At 43.9% G+C, this 19840-nt stretch overlaps 2 protein-coding genes across 3 annotated transcripts; both read right to left on the bottom strand.

The window, feature by feature from the left end:
- Positions 1-393: 393 nt before the first annotated feature.
- Positions 394-5926, bottom strand: LOC306828637 (uncharacterized protein; the record flags this gene model as incomplete). Of its 2 annotated transcripts, XM_079351167.1 has the most annotated exons (9): positions 394-524; positions 613-807; positions 895-1107; positions 2044-2156; positions 2747-2840; positions 3188-3250; positions 3817-3888; positions 3999-4116; positions 4492-5926. In XM_079351167.1, 9 exons carry the CDS (start codon positions 5763-5765, stop codon positions 486-488), a joined length of 2181 nt encoding a protein of 726 aa, XP_079207293.1. In that variant the 3' UTR covers positions 394-485. The 2 variants fall into 2 exon arrangements, with proteins under 2 accessions (XP_079207293.1, XP_079207294.1); XM_079351168.1 differs by lacking the exon at positions 3188-3250 and having other exon boundaries at positions 4492-5765.
- A 4970-nt stretch (positions 5927-10896) lies between these two features.
- On the bottom strand, positions 10897-19165 carry pycr3 (pyrroline-5-carboxylate reductase 3). Its single transcript, XM_079349609.1, has 8 exons — positions 18527-19165; positions 15438-15531; positions 15296-15360; positions 13967-14146; positions 13670-13882; positions 12685-12777; positions 11393-11748; positions 10897-11347 (listed from the first exon to the last, which is right to left on the bottom strand). The coding sequence occupies exons 1-7, from the start codon at positions 18977-18979 to the stop codon at positions 11551-11553; spliced, it is 1296 nt and encodes a 431-aa protein (XP_079205735.1). The 5' UTR covers positions 18980-19165; the 3' UTR covers positions 10897-11347; positions 11393-11550.
- Positions 19166-19840: the final 675 nt, after the last annotated feature.

The raw sequence follows: 19840 nt of genomic DNA, 5'->3' as shown, positions 1-19840 counted from the left end.
GAAACAAACAACCTTGAGGAGCAGTCTGTCTGTGGGCTTGCTTTAATTCTTCCTGTTTTCTTCCACTGACCGAAGTTCACTTCCGGCTCGCCTGATCTACATCATTGTCATTGTGCAATGGTGTCGCTTTGCAAATGATGCATAGGGAGATAATGCTAATGGGCTGCAAGTGGAAGCACAATCCACTCAGGAGGGGTCACCTGGGCGAGGGGGGGTGTGTGATGTTGAAACACCTAATAAACCCAGGAAACATCACTGATGACGCATCTCAGCACACCTGCAGGATGTATCGTTCACTTAGCGAAACATTAACGCCTAAATCAGGTATCTTCTTGTGTTTTCAATATTTAGTTGGTTTAAATCCAAGTTCTCAAACATCACACAGACCACGGCTTCAGTGCAAGAGTTGGATTTTATTGTTTTTAACCATCGAAACAAACAGCAGAGAAACAAGGCATGACAAAAAACAGAAAGACGGACTGGAATCAGATTTTGTTGAAAGCTGCTACGTCGACACTCTGGATCTGAAACAGAAGAAACATTCATTTAACGACGTGTTAAAAAACTTCACTGACTTCAGTTTGTTCCTTCATCGACTTCACTTTCACTCACATAGTCTTCGAACTTGGTGATTTCCTCCTCCAACAGGTCTGTTCCCACCTTGTCGTCCTCCACCACACACGCAATCTGGAGCTTCTTGATGCCGTAGCCCACCGGCACCAGTTTGGACGTTCCCCATAGCAGGCCGTCTGCTTGCACAGAGCGCACGCATTCCTCCAGCTTCGCCATGTCGGTTTCATCATCCCACTTAAAAAAACACAAAGCCAAAGAGAGAAAGGTCAACCGTCAGAATACAACCTGTTTCTAATCGTTAGAAACGGAGGGTTGACTTACAGGTTTAACGTCCAATAAGATGGAGGACTTGGCGATGAGGCCGGGCTTCTTGGCCTTCCTCTCGGCGTACTCTTTCAACCGCTGCTCTTTGAGTTTATCTGCCTCTTCGTCGTCATCGCTTCCAAACAGGTCAATATCATCGTCGTCGTCATCCTCTTCTTCCTCTTCCACCTTCTTAGCCGGAGCATTGATCTTCTGCGGGACGGTTGTGCCCTGAAAAAAAAAAGAGAAAAAAAAAAAGTTAAACATAACCACATTGTTAGAAAAGATAAAGTCAACACAAGGACCCAAATGTTTATAATCAATCTGATCAGAGCGAAGGGACGTGATTGGATCAGATCTTTCAAACGAGTCGTTCCAACAGACAACAAGGATGAAGATCAGGTGATCCAATCAAGGATTAAAACCTCCAGTTTAGGATTCTTTGGGAGAAGAAATGGGACGACTTCAACAGAGAAATCAGGATGAGCCTGATCCCCGCAGAGCGCCGGATTCAGATTGGATTAAAAGGAACAAAATGAAATCATGAAAGTAGGTCAAACAAATGAACGAGGACACTAACCGTAGTTTGCTCTTAAATCTCTGAAATGCTTCTCTGACAAAATCAATGCCGTGTAACTAAAAATGAAGAAGAATTTTGTCCCCATAGAATAAATTCATCGGACATCTGTGAAGATCAAAGACGAAACATTCAAAGCAGCCGTCACTGGCTGTTCATGAAACCACGTACCAAATACACCACCAATTATCTTTTTACATTCTCTGACAAAAAGCTGAAGGTTGATTCATTTTAGGTGTTCGTGATTCAGACTGCAGGTGGGTGTTATTTATCTGCGTTCGCCGGGCATACTGTAAAAACACACCGACTGGCAGTCATGCTACATACTGCTGTTGAACGTATGCAGGACATACAGCCAGCATCTTTCTTTTTAATGTGGATTTTGGCGCCCCCAGTGGACAAAACGTGTTGTATAAAGTTCCATTTAAAGCACAGGTCGTCCAGAGTTGGCTATCATTTAAAGTCGGGATCTGGACGAGGTCGAATGTTTGCCTGAAAGTTTCCATGCACATCGAGGTTTAACCCCACGGGGCCGCATGTGTGTGACTTCATTAAAAAAGGTGTGTGTGTGTGTGTGTGTGTGAACTCACATTTGTGTATGGGACTGAAGGAGCGGGAGCCGAGGTCACAGCAGCAGGAGACTTCTCCAGAACAGATACCCGACACTCCAGTTTGGAAAGAGCAGCCCTCAAGTCTTCCACCACTGAAGAGAAGGAAACAAAAGGAGACGATGGTGACCACCGCTGAAGCATTTAAAATCAGCCGTCGTATTTAATGAAACATAAATAAAAGGTTCAGTCAGCTGATTTTATGTTCAATCCCTGAATATTTGACAGTTGCAGCAATGTGGACTTTTTTTTGTCCACCTTCCTCAGGAGCTGAAGTAAGAAGCTGACGCCCGTAAGTCACGATTTATCGACTTAACCGTTCGATCATCGACACTGCAGGTACAAAGAACTAAATAAAAACTGAAAGGCAGCTGATTGTTTTTGCTCTGAATCCTGATTCTTTCATTACTTTTCAATGTGTCTCTACTCGTCTTCACATGAAGGAGTTATCAAATTAGAAGGCACTGTAAATAAGAACCAAGCGGCGGACTTTATTCCTCAGAAGCTTGAATCCAAACACGCTTAACATTTTTGTTTGATAAAATCATCTTTTTACTCAGGAGTAATTAATGAGAGCAGGATGTGTGAACATGCAGACAGTGGCTCTAAAAATACACACACTGAGCCAGACAAGCAAAGAAAACTAAAACACTGATAGTTTTCGAAGTGGACAAACAAAAGGCACCTTTGTGTAAGCTGTGGTTCTCCAGCTCCAGGCTCTTAATTCGACAGACCAGTTCTCCTTGATCACCTGCACTGCTGCTGCTCTGCTGCTGCTGCTTTGGGTCAAGACACAGAGGAATCAAATCAGCAACATTTCATGAGAGCAAAGTGTTTTGATCACACTCGGGGCCAGTAGACAAGAGTGAACACAAAACACACAGCCAGCGTCCCATGTCCGAGGCAGTAACACACGGCTGGAGTCTGACAGCAAGATCAGTGAAAAGCAGCTACTTGGATCGGGTTTGCAACACTCCACACACACACACACACAAAAAAAATCATCTAAAAGCAACAAAAAAAAAAAAAAAAAAGAAGCTAAACTACGGGTTGAACTCTAATCAAGTGGAGCGTGGATGTGAGCGAGGTGGATTCAGGGACACACACGGCTTGGAGAGGCACTTACAAACTGGGACTGTTGGCTCAGGGAAGGTTGAGCAGACCCTCTGTTACACAGTGTGGACTTCAGCTGGGGGGGGGGGGGGGGATTTCAAGCATGAAGAAGGGAGGGAGGGAGGGAGGAACACAACTGAATGACGTGCACAACGCTGAAAGAGAACAACTGATCTGAGAGCTTTCATGGTTGGTCATGGAGTTGGCGTGCTTTTTGGTGGACCAGCAGGGGACAAACGCCGTCGATTAGCTTGTGCTAGCTCGCTAAATTAGCGACTTTTCCGTTCCAACTAATGCTATGCTCTCAGGAGGTTTGCTGTGTGTACCAGCAGTAAATTAAACGTACACGCTAACCCTGCAGCGAGTGCGCTCTTCTGGTGGGGCCCAGTTTGAATGCTGTTTCTACTGATTTTGACTTTAAACCTTCAAAAAAAAAAAAAAAGTAACAAACAAAGACAGATCAAGGATTCAGAAACAAGTTCAATCTGATACAGAACTATATAAGATAACATAATAACATAGGATGTGCTCCCATGTTTCCAAGCAATAATAAAAGGTTACAGAGACATTAATACACATATTCTCACAAGGCTATGGAAACGAGTACAGGAGGGTCCGCTGGTCGGGACAGTCGGTACTTACTCCTGCTAGAGACTTCTGGATGTTCTCCCGGGCTCGAGCGATGTCTTGCAGAATGCTGTTGGCTCCAGCATCCTGAGAGAAAACGAAAACACTGATTGGTCATTCTGCCCTCTCCCTCAAATAATAACGCCTGAATGGTGCACCGTCGTATTTGAGAACAATGTCATTAGTGGGTTCAGTACCTGTGTTGGTTGTGGGGCACCGTTCACCTGCTCGTAGAAGCGTCTCTCCGCCTCGTCGTAGCGAGGTTTGTCGAACCAGATCTTCTCCTGGGCCAGGAAGTCGGTTGAAGTCATGGCGCTGCGGAGGAGAGAGCGAGGAAGGAGAAGAGAGGGATGTGTGAAAAGGACACAGGAGGTCAGGGAAAAGAAAAGAAAAAGAAAAAACTGTGTTAACTACAAAACACCCAACACAAACACACCAAAAGAAACTGAGTGATAATGAACAAAAAATAAAAATAAAAATAAAAAGTAGCAAAGGTTGAGTTCACACAGCACCAGTCAGCCGGGGAAACTGAAAGCACGCAACGAGAAATAAAATATGACGAAGGCAAATAAAAGATGATGAATGAAAAAGGGGAAATAGTTCACGCATTCAACGCATGAAAAAAATAAACAACCAATGAAAGGAAAGTGAAACATCAGAAGCAGCTCCATTCTCCTGGTGTTTTCATACTTGTCCCTCAGTGGGGTGATGGAGGCAACTGATGCTGCTCCCGGCCTCCGACCTTTCTTCGCCCCCACAGCCTCGCTTCCACTGCAGCCATGGAAACGACTCTCTGCGGCATCGTAACGCCACTTATCCAGCCACACCCGCTCGCTGTCCGGGTGAAGGAAGTGGCGAACCCCTTCCGCCGACTCCTCTTCCGTCTCTGGGACCTCGGCTGGCTCCTCCTCTTCCTGGATCGGGAGCAGAGCGTGGAATACTTCCGCTTTCCCCTGCACGACGACCCTCTTCTCCTCCACAACCGCCGCCGCCATGACTTCCTGCTCCTCCTCCTCCTCTTCTTCTTCTACAAGGCTTTGAGGGTGGTCGCTACTTCTGGAGGTGGATGCGCAGCTCGGACGTTTGGAGGAGTTGTTCCCGTACAGATTCTGGTAGAAGACTGCTTCGGCGCGGTCATACAGCGGTTTCTCCAGCCAGACGTCCCGAAGCAGTTCGATGGGAGGAAGTCCGTTGATTGACTGCCGATTTGTCGGCGTCACCACCGCCTGCTGGACGATGGGGGTGGAAGGGGTTGGGGCTAAAGATTGATATCCTTCATCAGGCGTTCTGGTTGTGATCGAGCGGTTCGGTGGGGGAGCGATGTTCAGAGAGTTGGGGATGGACGGCTGCACGGACGCTTCAACGAAGCGCTGTTCCGCTTGGTCAAAGCTCGTTTTGTTCACCCACACGGCCTGGACGACGTGGTGGCAGGCCGTCTGATCGCCATGCTGACACAGCGGTCCTGAGGAAGCTGGAGCAGAGGTGGACGGAGAGTTTGAGCTTTTCTTTCGTCGGGTCGCGTTCGACCGCTTTGACTGGGTGCTCCCATTTGAAGAGCTCGCCAACCAGCACTGGTAGAGGCTCTCCGCTCGTTCGTACATGCTGCGCTCAAACCAGACATTAGCGCACTCAGACTGGAGGCCTATCAGTCCAGAGTGGGGTTTTGAAGGCGGACTGGTCTTCTCTTCCTCCTTGGTGTTACTTCCCGCCTTCTCCTCAGGACGACCAGCTGAATTGGAGGAGCGTTTCTTGCGGCGCTGGCGGCTTTTTCCACTGCGCTTTCCATCTCCGTTCACGCTGCTGCTCTCCGGGGACGAAGACTCTCCGTTCCTTTGACCGGACTCGGTCTTGTTCCTGCACCCCGGTGCAGAACTCGCCGGTCTGTCCACCTGACAATGAGTGGGAGGCTGATCGTGCTCCGACTGATCCGATGCAGAGCAATGGGAGGCCTTCTTAGACATCATCTTTGATCCGTTGCAGGAAATAAAAAGACAGAAAACAACAAGTACAGGCTTTTGGATTAGTTAGAGGGACGCAGGAAGGGTGAAGAGACACAAAAGGGATTCATCTATCAAGCTCAGTACACAAAGTGCATCATTTTAAAAACTGTAGAATAGAGTCGAGAAATGACTTGAGCAAGCCATGCATGTCAACTACAATGTTTCCTGAATGGAACTGACTCGTTCAATGGTTTTTGAGTTCGTTTCATCCACAGTCCTGACGAGCACATGTGAAATGAATCTTATTAAAGATGGCCTCCATCAAGCTCTTACAACAACTACACGGATCCTTTCAAAAACCCCACACTGCTTTCGAGACACTTTAGCTAAATAATGATGAAAGTTAGACAACGACAGCTCTGAGGTTCATTTTAAACATGCTACTAAAGTCAGTATTCAAAAACAGTCTGATGCCCTCTTTGTTTTACAAAAACTTCAATTAAACTTATTTTATAAAGATTCTCGTTTATATGTATTATTTAAAAACTGGCAATTTGGTTGCTGAGTAATAACTTTACCTCCAATATTTCCAACAGTTATCAAAGCCAGAGAAATCTGTAATTTGTATTTCGTGGCTGCCAACGCTAAAATCTTTATCGTTGCCACGGAAACGGCTACTGAAAGCTGCCGTTCTGTTGCAGTTTTTGCAGCTGTGATTAAAAACGTCACGTTAATTATACCCAGACACATGAGCTCGTCTGTAAACATATTCTCCTCCTCAGGTCGGGAGCAGCGGAGAGGATCACTCCCATGATTCCCCGCCAGCCTCGACACATGTTTTGTTACTGTTTTGATTGACAGCCCCCTGGTGGTACGATGTAGGTACTGTGCATTTAAAATGAGACACAAGACTAAGACCGCATCGGATTAAAAGATAAATATTCTGACCTATTTTATGATTGTAATACAGCTACGATCGATGGGAAGAAATGTTATACTCATTTTGATTAACAAAATCCTTAAGGACGACAATAGTTGGGTTTTTCCACAATTAAACAATGTTTTGTCTCTGATGAACATCTTTTCATCCAGGGAATCTCTGCAAATTGTTGAATTTGTAACTTGTTTGAATATTACAGTCGACTAAAACGCAGTTTATACATCACTCTTTAATTCCCCCCCCCCCCCCCCCAAACAATAGAACAATGAAATGGAGCGAAAGAAGGTGAAATGTGTCAGACAAAGATTTGAATTTAAAGAAATACATGCTGACATTCAGAGATTTGTGAAATGCACCGACATGTTCATGCAGGTAAGATCATAACTCAGAACGTCACACGATTCATGCTTTTTTTATTTATGATGGAGCAATACAGGAAATGCATTCCCGTTACTAATGGTTCATCATGTGGAAGGTAGCACACTGAAAAGCATCAACACATGACCAAACACAGATTCAGACTCTGTATGTGGGAAGGCATTTTCTGCTTAAAATGTATGAATAAAAAAACACTTCTGTTCAAGCTCTGAACTCACCTTGCTTTGTAAATGTGTTGAGCTTAAACTATTGTCAAAGTCGAATGCTCAACACGTTCTTTTCATCCAGTTAACCGCAAGCCATTGAGAGAGAAAATTAACAATCACCATCTTGCAAAGCAAAGTGACACGGGGTCGAAAAAGTCACAGCGGGGAAAAAAACCTCAAAAACAGCAAAGTGTGACAAAGGAATACTCACTGGTCAAATTCTGAAAGCAACACGAGAGGAAAGAAGCTACGTGTTAAATATTTCTCAACATCGTCTCTGACCCGACTTTGATGACTTATACAAAAACTACTTGTAGGGAGTTGCACTTAACACCTTCAATTGTACCAACAACTTGAATGGATACCAAAGGTTTTTCCATTGAATCCAATTTCTCTTCAGTCAAATGGGAGGAAGCAGGGGCTGTTTATTTATTTATTTACTATTGGATCCAATAGTAAACTTAATGGGGCCATAAAAATTTTGATTTGTCATTTTGCAGCTCATGAGCCATTGCTGTGATGACACGTGAAGGATTGTTCTGGATTTCTTCCCAGATTTGATCTTTTTTTTTTTAGTTATTTTCCTACATTTAAAGATGTAAGCCTTTGGACGCATCTCAATGGAAAAAAAAAAGCCGTTTGAATACGCAAAAGTATGCAAAGTCCATGTGTCAATGCATTCTCCTCTCTTTGTGTAGCACATTTAGTAAATGTTCACACAGGAGGAAACAGCATGGTGCTATTTAAAGCAGCATATTAGTACCAATTTGGTGCTCTAGTAGGTATTTCTGGCAGCCGCACTGTGTGAGTAGGGACCGACTATAAATAAACTGTTTATAGTGATAAAGGAACGAGTCAATCCAGTGGAGCGGCGTGGCTCTCGGGTGTGATCCTAAGGCTGACGAAACACTTACAAAGTCAAGACTGCAAGCCAAGGCCCGAGATAGAAAGGCCTTAAGGCTGTAGCTGCGTGGCGGGTCATTTCCTGCCTTTACGTGATTTGTTTTTTACACATTCATAAGAAGTTCTTGTCGTTAAATGGTCAGCAGTTAGAACAATTACACCGCCGCGTCTATTTGATCAGTAATGTTTTCTATGAAGTCTGCAGGAAGCCCCTCACTGACACGGTTAATTGTGGGTTCAGGCAAGGCAATTGGAATTTAGGGACACGAGTCTGCACGCTGCACGAATGGCTACGTCTGGGAATTTAAACTCAGTTGATGGATTTTGGAGACATCTGAGGCACAGAGGAATATGATATATCAGGCTTTGGATACACAAAATACCCTTGTTAGAGGATCAAGTTAGTGTTGTATTTGTGTGGGTATTTGCTCATTGCTTATTTGATCTTTTATTGGATGTTTGGATTGGCCTGATCGTGTGTATTCAATGTTTGAAAAGCAACGATAAAGCAACGATTTGTGAAAGTGACCTCAAATAACCTTTTCTCCTCCCTTCAGTATAAACTGCCTGATGCTTCACTGCTGGCTCATACAAGGAGACTTTATCTGCACAGGAGGGGGGGCATGGGCAGATCAATTACCCCAGGAAGTGTGGGGTAAAACCTCCAGAGCTCATGATAAACTCATAAATACACACATTAAATTTAACTACAGAGTTTTAACATCACGAAACCATCCTTAAACCCAAATCTGAATAAATCAGTTTATCTTCATTGACATTACAAGTCCTTTACACTTTCAATTTAAATGTCACACACGTGTCAGATGAATGTAGTAAACCCTGTCCTGCTGGATTTGTTACACAATAAACTTAAAAAACAGTTGAGTTAAAAGCCTCATCATCAAAAAGGTGTGCCATGCTAACATGCTAACCTTTTAGCCACCTCTCATCTGATAACGTAGCTGGGATTGACATGTCAGCAGGAGGTTAAGGGTTAATGGGACAACCAAATAACACCGTTTAAAAAACATGACATCCTAGCTTTAGGTTTCATTTTTGACTTGTTTGTTAAAAGTGTTTAAATGACGTAGGTGTCCAAACAGCAGCGTTAGCATTAGCATTAGCTTGCCCCCCATTCAGCTTGTGTTAGCCGGTTGCTAACCTCGGCTAACACAAGCTGTGAAACACTGAATATTCATTCATTTAACAAAATATGTCGTTTAAATAAATCCCAGCAGCCATCTTCAGGGTGAAACAAAGGCTGTCAGTCAGCGTCAAAGTTACTTACTGCTGTTTTATTGGTCCTGTCGGTGTGAAAGCAGGCCGGTGGATGAAACGTGCTTCAGTGAGGAAGCAAGGAGGAAGGAAGCAAGGAGGAAGGAAGCAAGGAGGGAGGAATCAAGGAGGAGGAGGTGAGGAGATCTTCAGAGGGAATGGGGGAGGGGGAGTTATGAATAAGTAATGCTGCCTGGAGCTTCATGTTGAACCCCATTCATTGTTGACTCTCAGTGATGAAGGGAGAATCAGTTTTGTGAGCTATGACCTCCAGGGGTCATTCATCACACTAATAAGAACATGATGTAACTGTATGTGTTTTTTTCTTTTCTTCAACCTTTGCCCTGTATAGTCACAAGCTTCACTCTTTATGATAGCTTTCTCTGCTGATGCTGTAAAACTTGTATTTCCTCACCTGCTGTGACGCAGGAAAGACTTTGGGCCTGTCATTATTCTGAGGCTCCTACTTTGAATCAGTCAGCATTGCAAAGAGATCTGTCGGAGTAATCTTTGCAGCTCCAAGTGCAGATGGGTCTGTCACAATTTAATAAAGATATTTACTTTGGAACCTAGAACGAAGGAAGCACAGATATCCTCCTAATTAATGTAATTAATTAACTACATTTCCTAATGTTTGAGGTCATTTCTTTAGGGGATTTAAAAAGCCTCTAAAAGCCTTAAAAACAGCTCAAGTTTCGTCATAGAGTATTTAAATGTGTAAAATAAATGTTTTTTTCATCAAGTCAATGTACATGTATTTAACAGAGAGACAGCTGGATGAAAGCTATTTGCATCGGTTGTTAAATATTGAATTGTGTAAACAAACTCTAGAAATCACATTTTGTTTTGTGAAGATAAGGAAAAGTTTTAATTAAAGCCCTACATCAAGTGACCTTATAGGGGGCTATTTTATTGCAGATATGCGCCGATATTTCTAGATAAATTCACCAATCAGATCACATTTCGTTTGAGTATCCTTGAATTAAACTAGCAGCTGTCTTTCTGGCTGCCACCAGCAGAGGGCGCTATATGAATTACAACCAGCACCATCAGGCTCCAGAGGGTGAAGCGGTGACGCACACACACGCACTGTTACTTTCTAGTTGTGTGACGATCCTGTGTTTCATTGTTAGATGATCTGATAATAATTTTAACATTTAGTTGTTACGTTTCTTTATGGGGTTTTTTTGTAACCAAAAGTCAAAAAAAAAAGCAACAAATACTCAGGATGGAGAAGCTTGAACCAGAACAGGTTTGTCTCTTTGCTTGACGATTAAAATCCATAACAGAACTTTTGCAAATCCATCAAAGAGATTTCCTTTCTCTGCTTGGAAAACATGTATTTTTTCTTGCTTGTACTTGAAATCGCTGCATCGACTGTAGTTGACGTCTAAATGTAAAATCTCAAAACTCGACTTCACTCCAACAAAAAGGAAGGCGATTCACAAAGAAAGATGGATCATTTAAGACTTTATGAAAACTCAGTCTACACACTTGGCATTGAGGATTCAGTCAAAGTCCAGATGATAAAATCTTTGAGAGCGGCTGCACAACCGCCCCGCTTTCATTCCCCCTCACCATGACATGAAAATATTCAACCAATCCAGTCTACTAAGGCATTCAATCCAATTAGAGGTTTTCAAAGTTGCTTTTTGGTCTGACTGATTCTTTGTCCAAAGGTTTCATGAGTCTCGTGCGTCCATGTTTCCACTGTATTCGAAGGCACAGGCTAACATGGCCTTCACTAAACATGACACATATACTGTGTGCTTTATATTGTAATGAAGATATCCATAACTATGTGTACATGACACGTGGGAGACATGTTTGTGTATGAACACTTGAACAGAAAAGTAGCCATTTATTCAAATAAATTAAAGGTCATCATCTAACACTCAACCTGTCTGTGTGAAAGAGAAGTTTAAGCCAACATGTTCTTGTTTGCTCACGAGTAATCTATGAGGGCTAAAGTATGAAAAAGAAGAATGAACTGAACTTGTCTGAGGGGGAAACGGCTCCTCTTTTTTTTGTCTTTGTGTTCCACGCTGATTGAATCCAGAGTTGAGTTCGTTGAAAGGTTTCTTTTGAGTCCATTGAGCGATAAAGGTCATTTTTTGCAGCCTGACTTCCGGCCGAACTCCCTGGCTCTCTCGGTGGCAGACTCCACGGCGCTCATGGTGGTCGCCCTCAGTCCGCCCTGCTCCAGCGTGTGAAGCCCGTAGATGGTTGTTCCCCCCGGGGTGCAGACCTCAGAGCGGAGCTGAGCAGGATGCTTCCCCGATTCCCGTAGCACTCTCCCTGCACCCTGGAAAAGACCGGCACATGAACTAAATACTCACAGGAGGGTTCACACGTGGCTCGACTTTAAAACTGGCCCGGACGCAGGATCGACAGAGTGCGAGCCTGCACGTCCCGCTTTCCTGCTCAGGCCAGTTAGACACACTCAAGTGTTGTGTCAGTAATTCTTTTAAGATCTTTTAAGATCCTGGCTTTAATAACTTCTACAGCATCCTGCATTCTGATATGATTCTCTCAGGATTTGTTTTACAGAAAGAGGCTGTAGACAGAGGAGTGATTGATCGGAGCTTCTCATCGTGCTGTCCATTAAACGCTGCATCATGTTGGTCGTGTTTTTTGTGTCTTCTTGTGATTATCTGCACGCAGGTTTTTGTCTCGTCTGTTATCTTCTCACCTCTTTTATTTTCTGTCTTAAAGCCAAAATGTTTCCACACCTCCGATTTAACAGACGATGGAGTGTCGCTCCACTCACCTCGTTATTGAGATTCATTTTTCAGAGTCCCGATGTGAGCGATCGATTTACCCCGATTTAATCTGTCCATCTCTAATCCTGGTAAAGATGTAAACTTATTTAACTTTAAGAGAGTGAAGTGCAGGGAGGAGGACTGTGGGAGTTTCTGACACAGAGAGAGGCGATCACACAAACTATGAGAGCTCTATCACAGCCTCATTCATATCAACTACATGAAGTCGGCTCCTGAAGTTACCAGCATGGATGAGAAAATAAATAGAATATGTCATTTAAAGAAGGCAATGAATTAGAAAAAGTTGTTCATTAAATAATTCTCAGTAAATTGTTGACGTTATATTTGGAGAGTAGTGTTCCCGTCTCCGTCGTTTTAAAGGTCGGTTAAACCTGATGTTTGGTTCATATATGGAGCTGACACAGACAGATGTAAGAGCGCAGACAATAAAACCTCAGCAGGGTGAAGTGAGAACTGACCAAAATAGTCTGAGATGCGATTCTGTGAGCAAGAACACCCGGCATGCCCATTTTAACAGCTCCTTCAGCCAGCGCCTCAGCAAACAGATAGACCTGCAGGGAGAGAGAGAAGGAGAGAGAGAGAGAGAGAGACAGAGAAAGAGAGAGAGAGAGAGAGAGAGAGAGATGGCATGAGTGACAATCACAAGGGCCCTTTTATTTAAAAAAGTAATCTGATCAGATTATCGCAGCAGGATTGGATCTAATCTCGAAAATGGGGTTGTTCAAAAGAATTAAAAGGATTCTGAAATCAGATTAGATCAGTTAATCCCAGTTTGTTTTCATCGTGATTAAACCTTCAGTGTGTGCTGTGTAAAAACTTCTGAGTAGGATTGGATTAGCTTTGATTAAAAAAGCTGATTACCCTGAGCCCAGCAGAAGAGAGGATTAAAGGTGGATTTTGGGGAAGTTTGCAAGACGAGTGACTTCTTGTCGCTAGCTTTAGCTTCTGACTCTGCACATGCAGAGGATGTGAATGTGTGCGTGAAGAGACAGGTAGGGAAAACTGTCCAATCATTTCATTCCAGCAAAATGGAAAAAAAAATAAAAGAAAATGTGCACGACAGACCTGCGAGAAGCGGCACATGATACTTTGTTTTTCTGTGTTTTCATCGGGCCGTCCACTTCCTGACAGCAGGCGATCATGTTGTGTTTGCGGTCAGAAAGTGAAGGTAATATTTAAAAAAATCAAAAACCTGTTGAAGCCTTGTGCATGTTTTATTTGTTGTGTCATCTTGATGTGCTTTCACACACAGCCGTCTGGAAACAGCATTGGGCTTGTTTGTAACTGACCAGGGTAATTAGGGGCATTGTCCTTAAATTAATTACTTATCCGAATCTCATTAGCAATCAACATTAATTCCTTTGTTTTGATAAAGTCCCATTAGTCCGCCAGCAGTTACAAAATCTTCCCTCTTAACGTATTAAACGATCCTGAAACCCTTACAAAAGCGACTCCGCTCCCGCTCAGTCCAGTGTGGATGTCGATCCAGGCCTCGGGTCCTTCCTCCACCAGACCACAGCGGTGCAGCAAGGTGCGCAGCAGAGCCGCGTCCTCGTCCTTCGCACGGGTCCCGCGGGCAAACAGCAGAGCCCCCTCCTGAAGCACGCACGGGAGGTTTGGCATCAGTCTGATGGCGACGGCGTTGTCTGGCAGGAGCTGCAAAAACAAAAAGGAGACTGTGTCACTGTGGAGCTCCTGTTTACTCAGACGGTCACAGCAGCCTGCAGGCCGGTTCGTCACCTCCTCCAGGGTGGCCAGAGTCACTCCTGCAGCGACAGACACGACGATGTGACGGTCCGTGACGTATTGCGAGACCTCGCTGAGAACTCGGGGAACCAGGTGAGGTTTGACGGCGACAAAAACCACGTCTGAGCCGCAGACCACCTCCACGTTGGAGTGAGTGACTGGGATCCCCAGCTCCTGGAAAACAATCGAGAGGGAGATTACTGACCGACCTGCACGTTGAAACGCTCCCACAACACACTCGCACGTGTAAGACGATCAGCGTGCTCACCTCGTCAAATAAAAAAAAAAACAGGAACTATTGAGGAAAAATAAAAGTCCTTATTCCCTGAGCACAAACTCTACTGGTCCATGCTGCTCCATTGAGAGGATTTACTGCTTCTCTATTTCTCTGTCTCATCTTTAATCCACTACGTATGGATTAACATTTGTTGGTTGTGTAAAACATCACTGAGGGCTGGAGGACATTTTTTATGAGCAGACATATTGGCAACATGCGTTTATATTTGGTCTTCGTCACTGCAACAAATCAGTGCTGATCATCGTCGTATTCACCAAAACGCTCCAACGAAATCACTCGCTGTTGTAGGTTTGTGATTCTGTTGTCATTGAATAACACTCGGAGGATTTGTCGGCGTCTCTGTTGCTATGGTAACTCGTCTTAGATACAGTCTGCAGCGCATTCATTCGGAACAGTGAACAGGCTGTGTCCACATATCAGAAGTTAACGCACGCCCTCGTGACACCTTTCAGCCAATCAGAATCGAGTATTCACACAGACCATGGTGTAATAAGTTCACTTACAATCGTTGATGTATCCAGCTTCACATGCTTTCAATACCTACAATTATTATTGTTCCATATTTCTCAGAGTATCAAACGTTTCATTTGAGTTATTGTTCTTCCTATCATTGTTCAAACTCTTAAAGAGACAGTCGACCAGCTGAAGATTTTAAACTACAGGACATTTGATTTGGGGAGCCAGCAGCAGTAAGAAGCTAACCCACACTTAGAGAGAGAGAGAGAGAGAGAGAGAGAGAGAGAGACATGCAAACGGCTCTCTCTACTCAGACTACGAAGGAGACGTGCAGCACAGTGCAGGGTTAGAGGTTAAACATGCCTTCATAAGATCTTATAAACAGTAACTATGTTCCTAGCAGAACTTTAAAGTGTCCTGCAACCCAGTCTGTCTAAATGACAACAGAAGAGGTTCGCAGTAGCCTCATGCTAAGTGTGTGCATGTCACTCCTCTCTCTCTCTCTCTCTGATCTGGGAATCTATCCACTGTCAGATCTTTAAAACAAAGACATAAAAAGAAGTAAATACCTGAAAGCGTCCGAGGTTCCTGACGGAGGGAGCGCTCACTCTGATGTTTAAAGGGAGAACATTTCCTGTTAGGGAACACAGCAAGCTGTTAATGAACACCTCCAAGCTCTCCCGCTGTTCCAGAGACTCTTCACTGGCTCACCAGACAAGACGCCCTTAGCGATGCCGAACGCCATGTTCCCCGCACCGATGAAGCCGATCTTCAGCTGCGTGTCCATCTCAGGGTCCATTTTGATCTGGGGGGGGGGGGGGGGAGGAGGAGACGTGAGAGTTAAACATCGACAGCAGCACACAGTTATTAAAGTTTAACCACCACCTTAAAAATCACAGGACGACACAAAACTGTTCATGACCCGTTTCCACGGTGACCACATGAACATCACCAGTGTGTTATAAATTTTTTTTAAAAAGACGTGAACACAGCTGCGTTAATTAAAAAAAGACGATTATTTAGAACATGTTTCGATCATCTGTAAAGTTTTACAGGAAAAGACGGCCTTTAAGAATCTCTCAGACGGGAGGGTTGGTTCGCGCGAGCAGTTTTCTAACAGCGTGCACGCTCTCAGAGGGCTTTCACACTTGCAGAAAACTCTTGCATCTGTGAACGCAAACAGCTGAATTTTTCACTCGGAGTTTCCCTAGTATTTTTCCTGCTGCACGTCCCAGTGACTTGATGTGAGAACACAGCAGGAAGTTCTCCGGAGAATTCACCTCCAGCCAACCGGAGAGGGGAGTGACGTTTACAGTCGGTGCAGTCAACTGTCTGCACGGGATTTCTACGATCTCTGTGCATGTGATCACGATCTCCAGTACGTCCGGAGGCAATCCGTCTGAAATGATTCAGATAATTTCAGGAGGGAAAACATCTCTCGTCTCTTTTGTCTCCAGGAAAGCAGAAACATGTACAAACTGAAAATGCTACTTTGTGTTGAATAGAGCTAAAGTTAAAAAAACAGCCAAATGAATGTGAAGAATAACTTCTGATTTCAAAAACAAACAGCTAAGGCTAAAAAAGAGGAGACTTGTTTACTTCTTTATTGCTGCCGATGGTTCGATTTGTGGAAAATGTGTTAAATGGAAAAGACTGAAAACAAGAATTTACTACGCCTAATCCTGCGTCTGAACGTTGACGGCGCTGCAGAAGATATGAACGGTCTTCACTGTGGGACGTGAGTTTTATCACTGCCAGTGAAATGTGAGATTTTGGGGACAAAGAGATGCATTGTGACTTTCGACTAGTTTCACATGTAAGCAACAGACCGGATTACTGGGAGAAACCAGGTTAAAGCAGAAAAGTTGCTGAGTAATCAGATTTCTCCCTCGTCCTCCTCCTTCATACGTCGCTGCTGCCACAGCCTCGCGTCCCCGTCTACGGCGTTTCAAACTTAAGCCTCAAAGACTTTACAGGGCTGAAAGAGCGGGTTTCTGCAGCACAGGAAACCTAATCTGATTTAGCCGGCGAGCGTGTAACCTGATTATGCTTCAGCAGGGAGGTGGCTGCTAAAGCTGGGGGTGATCAGATTTATGCTCCACACGGATGTACGATAAACAATGACGACTCATTGTTTGACCTTTTTCTGTAACAAAAATTCGCCTCAAAGTGCTTCTTTCGACGTGAAAAAAGCAATCATCGTAATTTATGTAATAAATCGACCAATCAGGGGAGAGTGGGAACAAGACAGAAACCTCTGGATGCGAAGGGATTAAAATACTTCGGCTTTTGTATCGTAGTAATTCGGACCCAGCACATAAGGTCGATAAGGTCAAACTAATGCAGCTTTACTCGACTGCCCAGCAATAAATTCCACTCTCTCATGACCTTGAGGATATTTAATACCATGACCCTGTACTCACATTTTTTTTAAAATAAATCTATAAGCCTTCAAAACGACCGTGACGCTGAACCAACCTCTCTTTTAAAATCTAAGCATTAAAACATCCTGAATGTAGGATGAAGTGAAGGACTGCTGTATCTGGGATTTTTTGATTTTTGCAAGTTTGAACCTGCAGAAATGTTCACGCACAGTTTGGATGAATCTGGAAACACACGAAGGAAATGCAAACCACAGTTATGATCTGAAGACAGACTTCAGGAAGAGGATCAGAGCCAGGCACGAGTAACACTTCACGATTATTATTCAACTTCAAGGATAATGTAGAGAAAGAAGTTCAACTGTTGAGGAAAAATCTGGAGAATACAATTTAAATACAAAATTGAGAAAGAAGTCAGTGTCTCAAATTGTAATTCCTTTTTTTTTTTTTTTTTGCATTTTGACTTTTTTTTTTAATTTTGCAAAATTTTTTGCCAAAATATCAATTTTATCTTCGACACCTCAACTTATTTCTCAAACTGTTAACTTTCATTTCACAATGCTGTCTTTTCTCAATTTTTTTATTTATTTTTTTTAAATATTGATTTGAATTTCGACTTTCGGATTTTAATTTCGATATTTTCACTCCTCTCAAATTTTGGACTTTTTTTTCTTTTTTCAGTTCGTCTTTTTTTTCTTGATATATCAATTTGAATTTACACATATCCACATAAATCTTATGTTGACCTTTTTCTCGACTTGTCAATTTCGTCCTTGACATTTTGACTTTTTTCCCCACCACTTTGAAACTTTCTGTTTAGTCGCCTTTTAACGCAACATTTGGACTTTCTTAAAAATGTCTTATTCACAATTTTTTTTGCCAACATATCAATTTTATTTTCAACGTCAATCTCAACTTTCATTTCAAAACGTTGTCCTTTCTTAACTTTTTGACTTTTTTCTAAAAATATTGATTTCCATTTCGACATTTAGATTTTAATTTCAACATTTTCACTGTTGCCAAATTTTGGACTTTTTTTCTCAAAATTTCTTTTTTCAGTTCAACTTTTTTTTCTTGAATTTACCACATATGGGTTGTGTATTGTAACTAATGTCTTGCGTCCTGCATGTCTTGTATGCTTCTACTGGATGCCTTGAATTTCCCTCGGTATCAATAAATGATCTATCTATCTATCTATCGACATGTTGACCTTTTTCTCGACTTTCTATTTCGTCCTTGATATGACTGTTTTTCGCAGCACTTCGAGACTTTTCGCAAAACTTTATTCTCAACATTTCGACATTTTTCTCGAGGTGCGGTACGAAAAATAAAGTCTCCCTCCTGTCATCATGCATGTCTCATGTCTGGCCCAAATCGTCTTCCGTACAAATGACATGGCACCCACGGTGTTACCCCTACAATTAAATCCAGATTCAGGCTCTGGTTCGCGTTATCCGCGCAGGGCTGCGGCCAGTGCAGCATCGACGCGTCTCCATCCGACTCCTCGGTCCCTTCATCGTTCCTGTCCGAGTGCAGTCCGGCTTGGACCAGGGGGTGCCTGGACTCCATGATATCTACCATCGTCTTCTCATACCTCCACCAGCCTTGGATCTTGGTCGGCGCGGAGGAGTTGGGCTCTCTCTTGCGCTTGTAGTACGCGCTCTTGAGGAGTTTCCATCGGAACTTGAGCTGGTCCACGGACCTCTGGTACCCGGCCGCCGTCATCCTCCTGTGCGCCACTTTGAAGATCTTCGCGTTCCTCACCTTCCTGCCGTCCAGACACTTCTCCATGTCGAGCTCTTTGAGGATCTCCAGGAACAGCTCCGTCTCCTTCACGTCCCAGTTCTGCTTCTTGATGCCGGGGTCTTCCATTGCTATGGCAACGCAGCCTCACCTCACACACGCTCGTGACAGCAGCGAGTCCGACTGTGCGCACACACACACGGCTAGGATGCTAATTCGATGCTAGCATGTTTGCACAAACCTGGGCCGTAACTAATGGAAAAAACGCGCACGCACAAAATCACAGAAGCGTCCAACTTTAAAAACAGCCGGATTTGTTACCCTGCTGCTGCTGCTGAATCCAGCTAGACACAGCCGGAACATAATCCACCACGGATGAGATTAGAAACAGAACGCACGTGCAAGTGTGGTTGCTGACTGGACAACCATAAAATAACACGGAGTTAAAAAAAAACCCAAACCGGACAAGGCTGCTTGATTGCAGGACGTGTATTCACCTGGTGCTCCTCCAGATTATCTGATGCAGTCCGACAGCTCAATGTGAAGTTTTGATTCAGTCTGTCTGTGAGTTCGGGATCACCCGGAGAGTCCAGCAGAGGGTCCAGAGAAGGAACCGGCGGCTGTGTTGTTGTTTCTCGTATCCGCTGTTCGCTTCGTTCCGGCCGGGCGGTGCAGTCAGCAGCACGCACGCACACACACACACGTGTGTCCCCGCCCCCTTTGTTCTACCAGACCAGTGGTATATAAAACAAGCACATCTTCATGGTACGTGGATGTTAAAAAAAAATAAAAAAAATGCGAGTGTTCCGATTGGCTGCGTCCTCGTCGTTCAGGGCGGAGACGTGGTGACGCACGGGATTTAGCTGTCATTCAAATCAGCTGTGAGGCCGAGCTGCGAGGAGCTTCCTGCGGAATCACCAGAACAGGTAGGTGAGCTGGTGAGAGTTATACATGCGTGTGCATCATTCAGAGGATTGCTTGCTTACAATG

This window comes from Symphodus melops (assembly GCF_947650265.1).
Source record: "Symphodus melops genome assembly, chromosome: 8".
In the NCBI taxonomy this organism is placed as follows: Eukaryota; Metazoa; Chordata; class Actinopteri; order Labriformes; family Labridae; genus Symphodus; species Symphodus melops.
This window is presented reverse-complemented; position numbering and strand designations above follow the sequence as displayed.

What these genes read in the sequence shown, in the direction of transcription:
- pycr3 (XM_079349609.1), bottom strand. Translation starts at nt 18,979, where the DNA reads ATGGAAGACCCCGGCATCAAGAAGCAGAACTGGGACGTGAAGGAGACG. An exon ending in CGCTAAGGGCGTCTTGTCTG is followed by an intron (nt 15,361 to 15,437) that starts GTGAGCCAGTGA and finishes GTTCCCTAACAG; the next exon opens with GAAATGTTCTCCCTTTAAAC. An exon ending in TCGCATCTCAGACTATTTTG is followed by an intron (nt 11,749 to 12,684) that starts GTCAGTTCTCAC and finishes GGTCTTTTCCAG; the next exon opens with GGTGCAGGGAGAGTGCTACG.